This window comes from Anguilla anguilla, chromosome 10, assembly GCF_013347855.1.
Source record: "Anguilla anguilla isolate fAngAng1 chromosome 10, fAngAng1.pri, whole genome shotgun sequence".
NCBI lineage: Eukaryota > Metazoa > Chordata > Actinopteri > Anguilliformes > Anguillidae > Anguilla > Anguilla anguilla.
Window position 1 is genome coordinate 26,098,009 of NC_049210.1, and position 15,761 is coordinate 26,113,769.

General features: G+C 39.5%; 1 protein-coding gene across 3 annotated transcripts in view; it reads left to right on the forward strand.

Moving 5' to 3' along the window:
* Positions 1-15,761, forward strand: part of pomt1 (protein-O-mannosyltransferase 1) — a 241,570-nt gene that overhangs the window by 23,131 nt on the left and 202,678 nt on the right. For all 3 annotated transcript variants that reach the window (XM_035436345.1, XM_035436348.1, XM_035436346.1), the window contains exons 2-6: positions 236-384; positions 7,675-7,781; positions 11,738-11,788; positions 12,138-12,284; positions 12,432-12,543. In XM_035436345.1, coding sequence (XP_035292236.1) covers positions 263-384; positions 7,675-7,781; positions 11,738-11,788; positions 12,138-12,284; positions 12,432-12,543 — 539 coding nt within the window. In that variant the 5' untranslated portion in view covers positions 236-262. The remainder of the gene's footprint in view (positions 1-235; positions 385-7,674; positions 7,782-11,737; positions 11,789-12,137; positions 12,285-12,431; positions 12,544-15,761) is intronic.

Below are 15,761 nucleotides of genomic sequence, written 5' to 3' on the forward strand. Positions count from 1 at the left end.
AGTTAATTTAGTTTTCCAGATGTCTCAGAAAAAATGTGAGATTGAGTTTCTTAAATTGAGACTGTTCTCATTTAAAACAGAGAAAGTGATATGACTCAATGAGTTCTCCACTGAACAGAACTTATGAAGCTTGAAGCCTTTGGATCAGTATTTGTTCATAATCTGTGTACAATAAAAGTTGTGTAGCACGCTGTACATGGCAAGTTTTTATCAGGTTTTTTTGTGCTTCTTTCAGGGCAAAATATTAACTACAAAGAAAAGCATGCCAGGCTCCATCAAGCTACCCATTACAGTGAAAACTGAAATCAATGTGATTCTTCTCATCATAACTGCTCTGGGACTGGTGACAAGAATGTATGGGATTAATTTCCCCAACGCTGTTGTGTAAGATGTATCTCATTCACTGTCATAATTTTTCGTATTATAAACATGAAACCAGTTTTCACCAAAGAGTGAAATACTCTTTAGTACCTGTCATATTGTATTGCATAATTATGATTTAGTTATTTGTGATATATATTAAGTAATTAATATTCAATGAATATTCCGTAATTAATATTTCTCCCACCTTCTCCCCCCCTACAACCCCCCTTTTTACCAAGCACATTGTGTTTAAAGCATTGACAGCGTGTTTAAAGTTTTTATTTGATTTTATTTTTGAAATTGTTCCAAAACAATCTGCTCCAGTTTATGTCCATAGCCAAAGTGAACTGTCAGCACATCACCCAACTCCCCTCCTTCCAGCAGCTCCTCCAAGAGAGAGAAGGATGATACGATGGCATGCGCCAAGGGTCTGTTTGTGTTTTTAGTGAATTTTTCCCATCGCTCCCTAACGATTGTCCATAGATATTGGGATGGCAGGAATGCCATCAGCCAAGTTATGGTTTGGCTGGGCAAGCCCTATACCTATAAAGGACAGAGTTGGCCGCTTTTCATGGTTTCCTTCAGAAATAACCACAATGACCACAGACACTCAGCCCTTAAGAACATTAAGTTCTGTACCTTCTAACTGATTGTGAACACAGAATTCAGATACAACTTCACACGTCCACACAATGAAGCCCCATCTGTCTTGAAAATAGTGTTTTAACCTTTCTTCTGTGCTAACAGTTATGCATAGACTAATATGTCTGTATACGGATCTCGATCTAACTTGGTAGACGTGGACGTGCCTCTGGCTTGTGTAGCCTGCATAAAAAAACAATTGTATATCCTGCTATGACACTAGTGCATAGGTGAGTGACTACAGGTTGCGGATATCCTGAGTTCTATGTGTATGTTAGGACCTTAAAACTGCTAGGTGTGCTGTGGTAAGAGTAAAAGAGGATTGCCAGGTTAAAGTGAATGCAATTTATTGTACAATAATTGTTAATCATGACAATATACAATGGTGCAAAAGTGTGTGTGGAGTTTAATGGCTATAGACATGTTGACAGGACTGCCCAAACCATTCCACTTATATACCCAAAAGATAAAAGCAAAACACTAAGTCAAAAAATAATTCCCAAAAAACAACTAAATTGAAGTTGTTCACAAAAAACTAAACTAAAATGAGCAAACCAGGGGTCTGTATCATGAAGCAGGATTACTGAGGTAGCTGGATAACTGCACTGAGTAAAACCCGGAACAGCTTTTTTTTTTTACTTCATGTTCCAGATAAACAACATAAAATTACATCATCTTGTCTTGTCTAGTTTTTCCAGAAGGCAAAGATGCTAGATTGTTAGTTTCTCCCTGTTTCACTGGTATCAAAAACTTGTACAGTTTCATATCTATTTTAGCCTAAATTTCCCAAACAGTATGGCCGGCCCCACAGGGGGGGCGTGTGGGGGCAACGCCCCCTCACCCAGACTGTCCCACCCCCTCAGTCAAGATGAATGTGAAAAAGGATTTTAATTAAATTTTAAAATATATATTTTTTTAAATATGTTTTAAAAAATCACAACACCCAAGTGCGTCAGCTTTCTAGTGATAATATTACAATAGCAATATTTTAGTTAAGGGGAGTCTGCTATGCAAAGACACTTTTTGATTGGTTGTTGCTGAGGAGGTTCCACTCATCAAACAGAAGACTGCAGCTCTTTTAAGTAAAGGTAGGGTGAAATATTTTCCCATGCTTTTGAGGGCTAGATAATTGGTCGTAGTTAGTTGGTTATTTCATTATTTGTATTGTTATTGTTTGTGTCACTGGTATAGGCTGTTCTAACCTAGCGTATTATTATGCATCTGTTAATCAGCAGGTCGCAATGAGCATTATATTAGTAGGCTAAAGCAGGCACAATGAATTACTTCGTGGCGGTGTCACTGTCACTTGCAAGTTGTCTGTAATCACGGTAAAACTGCTGAATTGGTGTATCTAAGACGTATCATTTATATTTGTGGTGGCGGCTACTCCAGCCATTAAAAGACAGGCTACATAGCCTATCGATGAACCGAGTGTTTGAAGATGTATTTTGCTTTTTATTTAATGTAGCCTAGTAATATATTTTCATATTAAGATTATTTAATACTCTGCTATCTGTAAGTAGCTCACAAATAGTTTTAGTTGGTTGTAGTAGCAATATCGGCCTGCACATGTTTTTCTAGCTGGGAATACTTTGCTTTATGTCATCGCCCCCTTTCGGTATTTCAAACCCCCCTCTTCGGTACTCGGCTGGCGCCGGGCCTGCTAAACAGCCATATCTAGTTTTCAGCATCTTGTCTGATCGAAAGTGGAGAGGGCTGGAAAACATTTCAGTCTTTCTATTGATGAGGAACCAGATATATCTTCTGAGCAAGCTCCACATTAAAAATGGTCTAGTAAGAGCTATCAGACTCAAAATAAAAGGTGGAGCAATACTCAGCAACAGTAATAGAAACCCTCCTGACTGAATAATAGCCTTTTTCTTTCTTCTCAGGGATGATTTTATCAGCAAAATGTTGAATTACAGACTGTTGTCTTTTTTAATTGTTCGCCGTTAAGGGGATGTCACTCCGTAGACCAGCGGTTCTCAAACTCGGTCCTGGGGGACCCTTGTGTATGCTGGTTTTCATTCAAACCTCAACAGCAATCCCAGAATTTTAACAAGCTGTTAATTTTTCATGTTTTAGAGCTGGGGTCCCCAGTCTTATCCAGAAAGGGCCAGTGTGGGTGCACACACTGGGGTCGGGAGCTCCACTGGCGGAGCTCGGCAAGATTAAATGAACTTTCGTTTCTATTTGGATGATTAACTTCACGAGTTATTATCATACAGACGCAACAAAAACATTGACAGAAACCTTAGAATCACGAATTTCCAATGCGCCCATTGACAAATAATATGAATTGTTTTAAAAGTTCTAAATTTGATTAATTAAACCATGTATGCTTCGTTAATCCTTACTCATTACTATGTGAATTTCGCTCAGCAGGAAGTCCGCCCAAATCGCATTCACATGTTAACGACATTATAACTACTCTCCAAAGAAAGAGAGTAGGGGAGGGGCGATGCGAGATCCATGTGAGAAATGCCCAGCCTGCGAAAGCAGGATAGAATGTCAAAGTGTAGCCTAATTCACTTCTTTTGAGGTAAACATTTCGTTTAATTTTGGAAAATGGTCCGTCCGGAAGCCGACATTGATGAAGAGTGGTGTCATTTCGAACAGCGAACTGATCCAGCTGAGGATCAACTTCATGAGTAAGTATATTTCTTATGATCATATTGGTAAATATGTGTACTGTATTGCAACGTATCTCTGTGTTTGTAGGAATATCCAGCAATATGCGTGCTTGTAAATTCCCACACTACGAACAATTCTATCCATTTCTTCTCAAAATTATAGGCTACCTCTCTGCGTCTGGTTGTGTTTGTTTGGTTCTTTGTTTGTATATGATGTAACCATGTCACATTTCCTAAGTTTTGTTTTCATTAGTTAGTGGTTTGCCCCTTTTTTGTAAGGCACATTTAATTTTCACCTGTTGAAGGAAATGTGCTATATAAATAAAGTTTGATTTGATGTCACATTTCCTAACAATTTTGTTTTTATCATATTTACAGAGATGCTGATCAGGAAACACGGCCTAGTTCACCACTAGCGAAGAGGCCACGCAAGCGTTGCAAGAGTACACCAGTCTCATCTCATCTTCCATGCGTATAGTTTGCTTCAATAAATGTTCTGAAAATCAAAAGTTGTCTTTGTTTCTGTCTTCTAAATGGCTCACTGAGTCTTTGTCTTAGTGATGGGGAGGCATGCGGCCAGGTGTGAATAGCCTACTTAGCTGGCAGGTCCTCCTACCCAATGCATATTCATTACAGAAAGGTCATTTGCCCTCCCATTCTCGCCTGGTGTTGAAAAATAGTAGTCACACTAACTTTTAGCAATTTATTTTATATTTCTCATTGGATTTGCTAAAATATTTTGTCATCTTTTGATACCCAAGACCGTGATGAACACATTTCAGTGACCAAAAATCTTAGTTACAATTGTTTAGCAAATGTGCAAATGCTAGTTTGTACTTGGCAAGATTGTTTGTTTGTTTGCTGAACAGGTTACTCTACAGGGTTGGAGTCCTGATCTATGTGGTCACTTCTGGCACTACGATCTTTACTTCACTCTAGTGTGTTTCTTTTGCACCTCTGCACCTTGAACTAATGCACTTGTTGTACGTCGCTCTGGATAAGAGCGTCTGCTAAATGCCTGTAATGTAATGTAATGTAATGTTTAGTGTGTATTATTACAACATTCCTGTGCATGTCCAAAACTACTGTTTACAGTTTGTGTGTTTTTAGAGCAATTTGCAATCCACATATGATTATGACCTACTTACTGCTGCCATATTATTATAGCTGAGTTTGTGCTGAAAACAGAGATATGAAACACTTTGGAATCACTGCATATAAAGTTGATGAAATTTACACAAATGTCAGAGCATGGCACAATCACCAGTGTGCCACATTTTACCCTCAGACCCCAGAGGGCTAAAATTCTGGGATTGCTGTTGAGGTTGGAATGAAAACCAGCATACACAGGGGTCCCCCAGAACCGAGTTTGAGAACCACTGCCGTAGACTATTAAGAGCTATTTTACTAAGTGCAAGAATGAGCTTGGAGGAGGCTGATTGTAAAAGAGCTTTTCTGTGTGTAGCTTTAAATAAAACTTTGAGCAGTGGCAAGTTCCTTTTTAGCTAAGAAGATATGGTCAACTACCTCTTTTTGAGCAAGTATATGACTGACTTCTTTAAAGACAGAACACCTGATCGACTGTGAAATGCCACACAATATTTTGTTCAATCCTATAGCCCTTTTCCACCATTTTTAATTGTTTTGAACACTAAACTCCTGTCGACACATGCTCTGCATAGAGGGAGCATATGTTTTCCTATTTCTGTATGGGAGTACAGGCAAGAACAAGCCTTTTGTGAGAATACTTTGGCTTTCATGAAGCCAAAATAAGTTTAAATTGTATGGAATTCCTGAAGTGAGGTGCCCTATGAGATAAGTTTTAACTTTATCCATGTATGTGTAAAGAAATATAAAGTCAAAATAACCTGCTTATGATGCTTGACTAGGTTCAGGCCCTGCAAAATGTTTTCCAACATTTGGATGTCCCTGGCCACACCAAATTCGTTGTCTCAGACCATGCTGGATTTGTCTCAGGCCATGCTGGATTTCTTGTCTCAGACCCTGCTCAACATCTAAAAAAAAGGACCTTTCAAAAAAACAAAAATAAACACAGGCTACAAATTTTAATGGTAAATGGACTGCGTTTATATAGCGTTTTTATCCAAAGCGCTTTACAATTGATGCCTCTCATTCACCCATTCACACACCAACGGTGAAAGGCTGCCATGCAAGGTACCAATCTGCTCGTTGGGAGCAATTATGGGTTAGGTGTCTTGCTCAGGGACACTTCCACACGCCCAGGGCAGGGAATCGAACCGGCAACCCTCCGACTGCCAGACAACCGCTCTTACCTCCTGAGCAGTGTCGCCCCATTAAAAACAAAAAAAAAAGTTTCAACACGGTGATATTAATCCATTGATTGAAAAACAGAATGAAGATCAGATAGCCAAGCAGACATAAGGCCTAAAATAGCCAAAAACGTACCGCTTTGTTCTAATGGTGGATTGTGTAAAACATCCTTGCTGACAACAAAACCCCCTGGCCCGGTTCCTGGATCTTAAGCAGCTCTTCAGTTATTTCTGAATAAATATAAAGAAAGCAAGTAAATGAGTGAATACATAAATAGGCTACATTTTAAACATAGTATTATGGACTAACTGACCGTCTTGTCTGAAAAATGGCAACAAGTGGTTAAAGATCAAGCTCTTGGCCCAGAGACAGATCCACTTTTGGTGTTTCTAAAAATATATTAAACAAGTCAGTCATTAAGAAAATACGCAAGTAAACAAATACATAAAATAAACTTATCCAAATGAAAATGTACCCAAAATAGAATTTAGGCCTTTTTGGTTGGTTCCATTTAGAGTACTCCTGCGTGTTTTCCTTTCAGGAAATATTAGTTTCTTCTCCTTGCTGGCCTGACCAGTGGTTAGTATGTCAGTAGTGACAAAAACTTTAGTCTTTCTCAGAGTCCTAAAATAAGAGTGAGAGAGAGACGTGGATTCCCCTTGCAAAAGCCACCTAAAATTCATAAGAAGGAAAATGGTGGGGGAGTGAATGCTGTTTTGTTTGCTGAAAATGTCTGTAGACTAGGCTAACAAATGACAGGAGGGGTACGTGCTGTTTTACATTTGCTGAGACCCTTAACAATGGTAACTGATTCTTTGCACAAATTCTATTGATTCCCCCCCGACGAGATGTTGTGTGCGAAAGATTCCATTGATTATAGGGTTTTTAAAAAATTTCATATTAATAATAATATGGTGCGGGAATCCTCTCACATCCTTTTCGACTCAGTAACCCATCAGCCTTTACATGGAGCCTATTCTCCATTTCATGCAACTCGTTTTTGTACAGTCTTGTGTAACTTTGTGTTTTATGTCAGGTTTCTATCTCAATGAGGTTTTCTTGGTCAAATAAAGGTTAAATAAATACAAATTTATTGTCTGGTTTTAAAAAGTTTTATAAGTAGCCTATTGATAAGAGTTGGAAAATTTTCAAACCTTTACCATCAAACTCATCAATTTAGACGCAGCCTTTACAGAGAACCCCCATTCATTATGGTTTTGAAAATGTATAAATATCTATAGACATGTAGTTAGGGAGCATTGGAAAAGCTTCTGACCTTTCACATAGTAATATCCTTTGAGAACAATAGCATCGGCCATTACATCATCTTGCTGTCTTGGTGGAGCTGCTGGGAGGAGGGGTGTTTGGTGGTGTGCTGACAACTGGGGGTGACCAAATGCAGACAGAGTCACTTCGTGTATGGGCACTAACTGGAGCAGACTGTTTCATAAATCAAAACTTTAAATATGCTGTCAACCGTCATCCATCTGCCAATGTGCTTGGTAAGAAGGGAGTCTCCGTGGGGTAAGAGAGAAGCAAGGACTATGAATTGCTTAATCTTTAAATCTTTATCCCTTGAATATGAATTAATTATTATGCATAACACAACTCATCATCAATTATAACTGCACAATACAATTTGATGGGTAGGATAGGGTATTTCTGTCAGAAAAGTCTTATGAAATGCTTATGGGGTGGGCTATACAAATTATTCAGATATTTAACATGTTTTGATGTGTTACAGGTTTGATGAAGTCTACTATGGCCAGTTTGTATCACTTTACATGAAGCAGGTTTTCTTCATTGACGAAAGTGGCCCACCATTTGGTCACATGATCCTAGCATTGGGAGGTGAGAGCTCAAAACTTAAAGCCCATTACATTAATCTACCTAGTTGAAACTTGATGGATTTTTGGGACAGATACATCAACCCAAAAGCCTGGTACACATTAATGACTTTTGAAAATCTCTTTACAAGCAAGTGGAGATGATACACCATACATAACAACTGGACATAACCGAATCAGGGTGACTCCACTTTAATAGGAAATTGGTGTGTAGGTTTGTGTAGAATATGGTGAAGGATGACTGTTCTTACTGATACGTCTATAGCCTGATCACGTCCTGCATTGACATTCTGAGTCACCTAAGGAAGAGTTGCTCTTCTACTTTTTCTAACATATTGCACTAATGCACAAGCATCCTGTTCATTAAATGTGCGCTTTTCACCATAATGTCTGGCTTTATTTCCTGATGTTTTTCCCATACAGTTGAGGCCAAAAGTTTACATACACCTAGGCTAAAGATACTCAAACTCCATTTTTCACAACTCTGAACATTTCATGTTACCATACATTTCTTTTGGTAAGTCAGTTAGGGAATCTACTTTGTTCACATCAGAGGTAATTTTAAAACAGTCGATTAGAGACAGATTTATTTCAGCTTTAATTCACTATATCAGAATTCCAGTGGGTCAAAAGTTTACATACACCTGGTTGACTGTCTCTTTAAACAGTCTGGAAGATTCGAGAAATTGATATAATGACTTTTTAGAAGCTTCTGATTGGCGAGTTGTCATAATTAGGAGTTAATTGGCACATGTGGCTGTATTTAAGGGCCTACCTTTAGAGCCACAGCATTTTTGCCCTTGATACCATGGGAAAATCCAAGCAACTCAGCCAAGACCTCAGAAAATTGTGGACCTCCACAAGTGCGGTTCCTCCTTAGGAGCAATTTCCAAACAACTAAAGGTACTACGAGCATCTGTACAAACAATTCTATGCAAATATAAAAATCTTGTGACCACAGGGACACTGCATCATTCAAGAAGGAGGCACAAATTAACTCCCAAGGCTGAACGAACTATGGTCTGAAAGGTTCAACTGAACCCCAAGACAACAACAAAGGAACTGGTGAAGGAGTTGGAGGCATCAGGTGCCAAAGTATCTACATCCACCATTAGTGAATCCTACATCGCTATGGCCTGAAAGGCTGTCGCACAAGGAAGAAGCCCCTACTCCAAGACCGGCATAAAAAAGCCAGAATGAAATTTGCAGGTAATCACCAGGACGAAGACCTAGCCTTTTAGAGGAGTGTTCTCTTGTCAGATGAAACAAAAATTGAACTGTTATAATGATAATTATAGTGATAGTTATAAACATAATGATCAGCGCTATGTATGGAGGAAAATGGGTGAGGCATTTAATCCGAAGAACACCATCCAAACTGAAGCATGGGGGTGGCGGCATCATGTTGTGGGGGTGTTTCGCTGGAAAAGGGACTGGTGCACTTCAGAAAATAGATGGCACGAGGAAGGAGGATAATCTAGAAATACTGAGGCAACACCTCAAGACATCAGCTAGAATGTTAAAACTTGGTTGCAACTGGGCCTTCCAGCAGGAGAATGATCCTAAGCATACCTCCAAAGTTGTAACAAAATGGCTTAAAGACAACAAAGTGAAAGTATTGGAGTGGCCATCACAAAGCCCTGACCTGAATCCCATAGACAATTTGTGGACTGAACTGAAAAAGCATGTCCAAGCAAGGAGGCCCACAAACCTGACTTACCTGAGTTACATTGGTTCTGTCAGGAGGAATGGGCAAAAATTCTGGTAAAGTATTGTGAGAAGCTTGTGGAAGGCTACACCAAGCGATTGATTCAAGTTAAGCAATTAAAAGGTAATGCCACCAAATACTAAAAAGTGTATGTAAACTTTTGACCCACTGAAAATCTGATATAGTACATAAAAGTTGAAATAAATCTGTCCCTTGGCTATTATTTTGAAATGACCTCTTGTGGAAATAAAGTAGATACCCTAAGTGACTTAACACAGGAAATGTATGGTAACATGAAATGGGTGGAGTTGTGAAAATTTGAGATTCAATGTCTTTAGCCTAGGTGTATGTAAACTTTTGAGCTCAACTGTGGATCTAAATACAGATATCACTTTAGTTACCTATTGAAACACCAGCCAGTTACATTACATTTACATTATATTTATTTAGCAGACGCCGTTATCCATGGTCATTGGACAACTACAAAACACAGGTTCAATACTCATTTCATACAGCTGTTTATAACCAAGAACACAGTTCAGTTCATGCAGTGGACATTATTCTGACCTAACTTAGCCAAGCCAAACTAGGGAGAAGAACAAGCTACAATATTAGGACAAATACAAATTACGAAAAGTGCTGGAATGGAGGTACATGTAACATGAGTGTCATGAAAGGGGGGATTTAAAGTGAAATGATTCACAGGGTGGTGGCAGTTAGTCCAGGTATAGTCTGAAGAGATGCGTAGGCGGAACATGGGTAGTGAGGGAGAGGTTCAAAGAGGGACAGGGAGTTCGTTCCACCACTGGGGAGCTAGGGTGGAGAAGCTCTGTGATCCCTTTACTCGGGTGGGAGGGTGTGCAAGGTGCCCTGCTGCTGCAGAGCGGAGTGGTTGAGCAAGCGTATAGAATCAAATCATGTCCTGCAGGTAGACAGGGGCCGTCCTGTTGGCTGCAGTGTAGGCGAGGGTCAGGACTTTGAACCTGATCCTGGCAGCGACCGGTAGCCAGTGGGGTGACCTCAGCAGAGGAGTGACATGGGAGAATTTGGGAAGGTTGAAGATGAGTCAGGCAGCAGCATTTTGAATCATCTGTAGCGGCTGTATGGCACAAGCTGGCAGGCTTGCAAGGAGAGAGTTGCAGTAATCAAGGCGAGAGGTCACCGTAGCCTGGACGAGCAGCTGGGTGGAGTGCGTCGTCAGGTATGGTCGAATCCTTCTGATGTTGTACAGAAGGAATCTGCAGGATCGTGATGTTGCCTTGATGTGCTCCTTGAGGTCCAGTTGGTCATCCAGGACCACCCCCAAGCTCTTTGCAGAGTGAGAGGCAGTCACTGTGGTGCCATCAACCGTGATTGAGAGCTCACGTAGTAAGGAGGTCTTGCATGGGAAGAAGAGCAGCTCAGTTTTGTTGAGGTTGAGCTTCAGATGGTGGCTGGTCATCCAGGTGGAGATGTCAGCCAGGCAGGAAAATATCTTATCATTGACCTGTGTGGCTGAGGGGGGGAAAGAAAAGAAGAGTTGCTTGTCATCTGTAAAACAATGATAGGAGAAGCCATGTGAATTAATAACTGAACCAAGAGATTTGGTGTATAAGGAGAACAGCAGAGGACCCAGTACAGATCCCTGCGGCACTCCCGTAACAAGGGGATGAGAAGCATTCTCCTCCTACAGAGACACCTATTAAATCTCTCTTTTAATATATCTAATTGATGAAATCAACGATTTTCTTCCATAAAATGGACAACAACAGTGCAATCATCTTTTCATCTGATTGCACTGCAGTATTCTGCAATTCTCTGTTTAAGCTGATGTTTCCTTTGTCCAACGTACCCTTTCCCACAGCAACAAATCAATAAATAAACCACCGCCTTTGTAGGACATGAGATGACACCTCTAACAGGTATTACCTTACCAGAATGTGGGTGGTGAAAATATTTACTCTTTGTTGTGCTGTTGCACAGTGCACATGCACCATATTTGTAATTGCCATTGGGAATAGGCATTAATAGAGTTTGAAAGAGAGTTGGAGGTAAATTTGATTCAGTCAACATGTCACCCAAATTGCGGCCATTTTTGAAGACCACTGGGAGTGGGCTCTTGAAATAGATGCTTGATACTTTTTTCTGAATTCAAAATATGTTCTGGCCAGGGTTGTCTGTGAAGCGTATTGTGTATTGTTTATGAAATGCGCTATATTAATACATTTTGATCCGATCTGATAACCAAAATCTGAAAACTTTGTTTTCTTTAGCTTACCTGGGAGGATTTGATGGAAACTTTGTCTGGAACAGAATTGGAGCAGGTATGAAACAATGTATAATCTATGTTTGTAATTAGTCCCACTGCCACTTCATTGGGACAATGACATATTTTTTTTTAAATTTGATTTTGCTCTATACTTCACCGTTTTAGAAGTGTAATGCATTTTGGTTTCACCATGTAGAAATTACAGATCTTTTTATACATAGCACTTCCCCCATTTCAACGTTTTCAATTTTGGATGGTCCACATTCATTTTGGGATGGTTAAATTTTTTTCTCAGGATAATTCCTGAACAATGGTGAAAAAAGTTAGTCTTGAGCTCTGATTAGTCCTTTCACAATATGCATTTACCCACTGTGTTTAATACGCATCTCATAATTTCCTTTCAGAATACACCTGCAATATTACAGTCTGGAGTCTGAGGGTGATACCAGCTATGGCGGGGGCACTCTGTGTACCCCTTGGCTATCTTCTAATGGTGGAACTGAGATGTTCCCATTATACAGCACTAGGGGCTTCCCTTCTCCTCCTCATGGGTGAGGTTCAGATTTTGGAAAACACTAAGTTGTCGATAACAGATTTTTAGTTTTTACGTTAAATGAAGGAACCATTTCTGTGGATAATTTTACATTGTACTCATTATTGTCAAATGTAAATGTTTGATATGTTTGTTTAACTTTCAGAAAACTCCCTGATTGCTCAGTCTCGATTTATGTTGCTGGAATCAGTGCTTATCTTCTTTTTACTTCTTGCAATCATGTCCTATCTGAGATTTCACAATGCTCAGAGATTGAGGTAAGCATATCTGATGTCTTTTTCAGGTTACAGGACAGAGAGGCATATTACATTTCTGAATATATTGTACTGTGCATTGCAAAAAATGTACATGATTCATGATTATTCAGGTTTAGTATTGTGATCCATCTTTTGATTTAAATTTTGCCGTTAAAAATCAAAAAAGAAAAAGTCTTTATTGTTCATGAAAAAGTTATAGGGCACCATGAGTAAAAGCAATGATGAAAAGGAAAAGAAAGCATACTTAATATGACGTTTTCTGTGAATAATGTGGCTTATTTTGATAATATTGAAATGAAAAAAGTGCCTACTAACAAGAATAAATTGAGACAAAAATCAGGTATTCTCTTTTTTTAAAAATTAACAGTCCAAACTTAACCCTTTAGCGCACATCCCAAATCTGGCCAGTCCTTGCCCATTTAGGTACCCTATTTAAAGCTGTATAACTCCAGATGTGTACACCACAGAGACTTGAAGACTGGCTTAAATGAAGCAAGACATTTGTACCAGTTACAATAGTAGCTTAAATTACTTTATATTGATAATTTTGGAAGAAATAAAGTGCCACAAATGTAATTGTCTAGGCAAAAAATCAAAAATTAATTTGCTCTTTTTTTGCAATGAAATACTGGGAGATTGCATATATACAGCAGGTTAAAGTATACATGTCCTGGATCAAAAACTTTTTGACCACAAGTTCATAAAATCTAAGGGTGGATATGTAGAATTACTAAAGATCTATGAAGCAAAAACTAAGCAGTGTACCCAGCGTCTCCAAATCTACCCAAAATGTCTAAATTATGCGTTGCTGTAAATCACAACAAATGCATGTATTTCACTACAAATCAATCAATCAAATTTTATTTATATAGCGTATTTTACAACAGTTGTCACAATACGCTTTACAGACAACCCTAGCCTAAACCCCCACAGGAGCAAGCCTAAGGCAACAGTGGCAAGGAAAAACTCCCTGTGGCAGATGGGGAGAAACCTTGGAAGGAACCAGGCTCAAGGGGGAAACCCATCCTCCTCTGGTCGGCTCAGGGTGCCGTCTGGTGACCAGCATGTCAGCCAGTTTATGCACAAGATATGATATGTGATGTGGCTCAGATGATGGGTGGGGCCGGGTGGCGGTGATGGGGAACAGCAGGTGGCGGCAGATGTGGGCAGGGTGGAGGCAATGACGAAGGAGGGGCTGGACCGCAGAGGTGGGGGAGACCAGACGACTCTCGAAGCACTCTCGAGGGTTGGGGCAAGAGCCCCGCCGGCAGCGTGGGGAAGAGGGTGGAAACGGCAATTAGGGAATTTGCAATATAGCAGACAGTGGGTAAAGTGCCAGTGAAATGTATTGGGGGGACCCCGCCAGGAGTAGAATATGGCTGCATATCTACTAGGACAGGGATGGAGAGCCCATGCAGTCATGAGGGGTAGACAACCATACCCACCTATCAAGAGCCAGCCCATGTAAAGTTGGGTCACAGCTGATTGACAGGTGACAGTAAGGAAAGGATTGCCACCTACAAAGCTCTATGACTACAGGCTTCTCGCACCCTGTCTCCAGACTACAACTGATTGTAAGCCTGAGCATAGAGGTGCGTTTTTAATCTAGATTTAAATATTGAGACTGTGTCTGACTCCTTTTTAAATTTTGTTTTTAAATCAACTGTTTTAAATCAACTGTATAAATCAACTGTTTTTACTCAAGGAACTCACTGTTGCATCATTTTCAAGTGGTAATTACAAGGTTTCTCTCAGTACAGTGGTCTAAAATAGCTAGGGGTCCAGAAACATATCCAAAATCTCTCCAAAAAGGAATATAATGCTCTTTGTCCATTGTTTAAGCATATAAATGAGCCCCTTATGAAGGTTTAAGATGAATAATTGATATCAGATTTAAAAATAATGCAAAAATATTGTCACACAATGCTGTACAGTACCTAAATATGTAATAATTACCTCTTGTATGTATTTCTATACTCTTTACTCTCGTATGTTTCCTTGTATGGGGATGTGACGATATGAAAACAATTTTCAACCGTCCACCACAATTTGGCAAAGTTCCAACACCTTCGTCATCACTGTTGCGTGCATCACAAAAACTGTTACACTAAAGCTTACATTACAGTGTGAAATATCCACATTATATAATACCACTAACCTATTTAAAGACACTCAATTTCAAAAATAACATATATAACCGAAATATTTTGAGCAGTAATACTTACATAGCAATGATGAGATTTTATCTGTGTTCAGTAGATAGAGACCGTAAATCAGTGACACAGTTCTATCCGCTTCTGTTTTGCTCCAGAAAACGATGTCAGATAGGTCTATCAGCAAAAATATGGCTTAGCTATGCCCAGAACTCCTCAATAATACTAGTATTTTCCAAGAAATTACGAAAAATTGTTGACAGTGTTTCGTTAGGTGCAGCATCTTTTACTGCTATCACAGAGTGAATACGTAAGTGAATGCGGTGATAAGAAAAGTTTTGGTTACGCTCACCTATAAAACGCTATTCCAGAAGCAAAATTAGACGTTGTTATACATCGTTATACATCGTTAGAAAGCTTATACTCTCACCTACTGAATAAATGAATTGTCAGTCAAGCCAGACTGTACTAAAAAGGGCGACAACACCGTAAACAACACATGTGGATTTATGCATAGCTATTTTTGAAGGTACCCAGGCTTCACAAATGCGCATATATTTCACAACCGGATTGTCCAAGACAAAATATGACCACTCAGTCTCAAAAGGGACATCTCTACGGGTAAAATACAGGTTGTATATTTATTCAATATTTAGTCCCAGATATTGACTGTAGAATGACATGGTATCATTTTTAAAAACTTTTTCTCGTTTATTTCGTTATTCAGTGAGCAGCGTTTTCACTGCTGTATTGGCATATCTTAGGGTTATTGTCGGGTTTATCTTGTTGCTATGACGGAATACGATTTTTGAGTGGTGAAAGAATATTTTTATGAATGCCCAGATAGACAATATTGTCCATTATGTCATGGGTGGGGAGTGTAGTTGCAGATGAGACTGCATTTCCATGGCCAAGCAGCAGTACTGCTGCTTGGCCATGGAAACCCATTTCATTAGCTCTTGACAAACAGTTCTTGTGCTGGCATTGTTTCCAGAGGTAGTTTGGAACTCTGTAGTGAGTGTTGCAGCTGAGGACTGATGATTTTTCTGCGCCACACGATTCAGC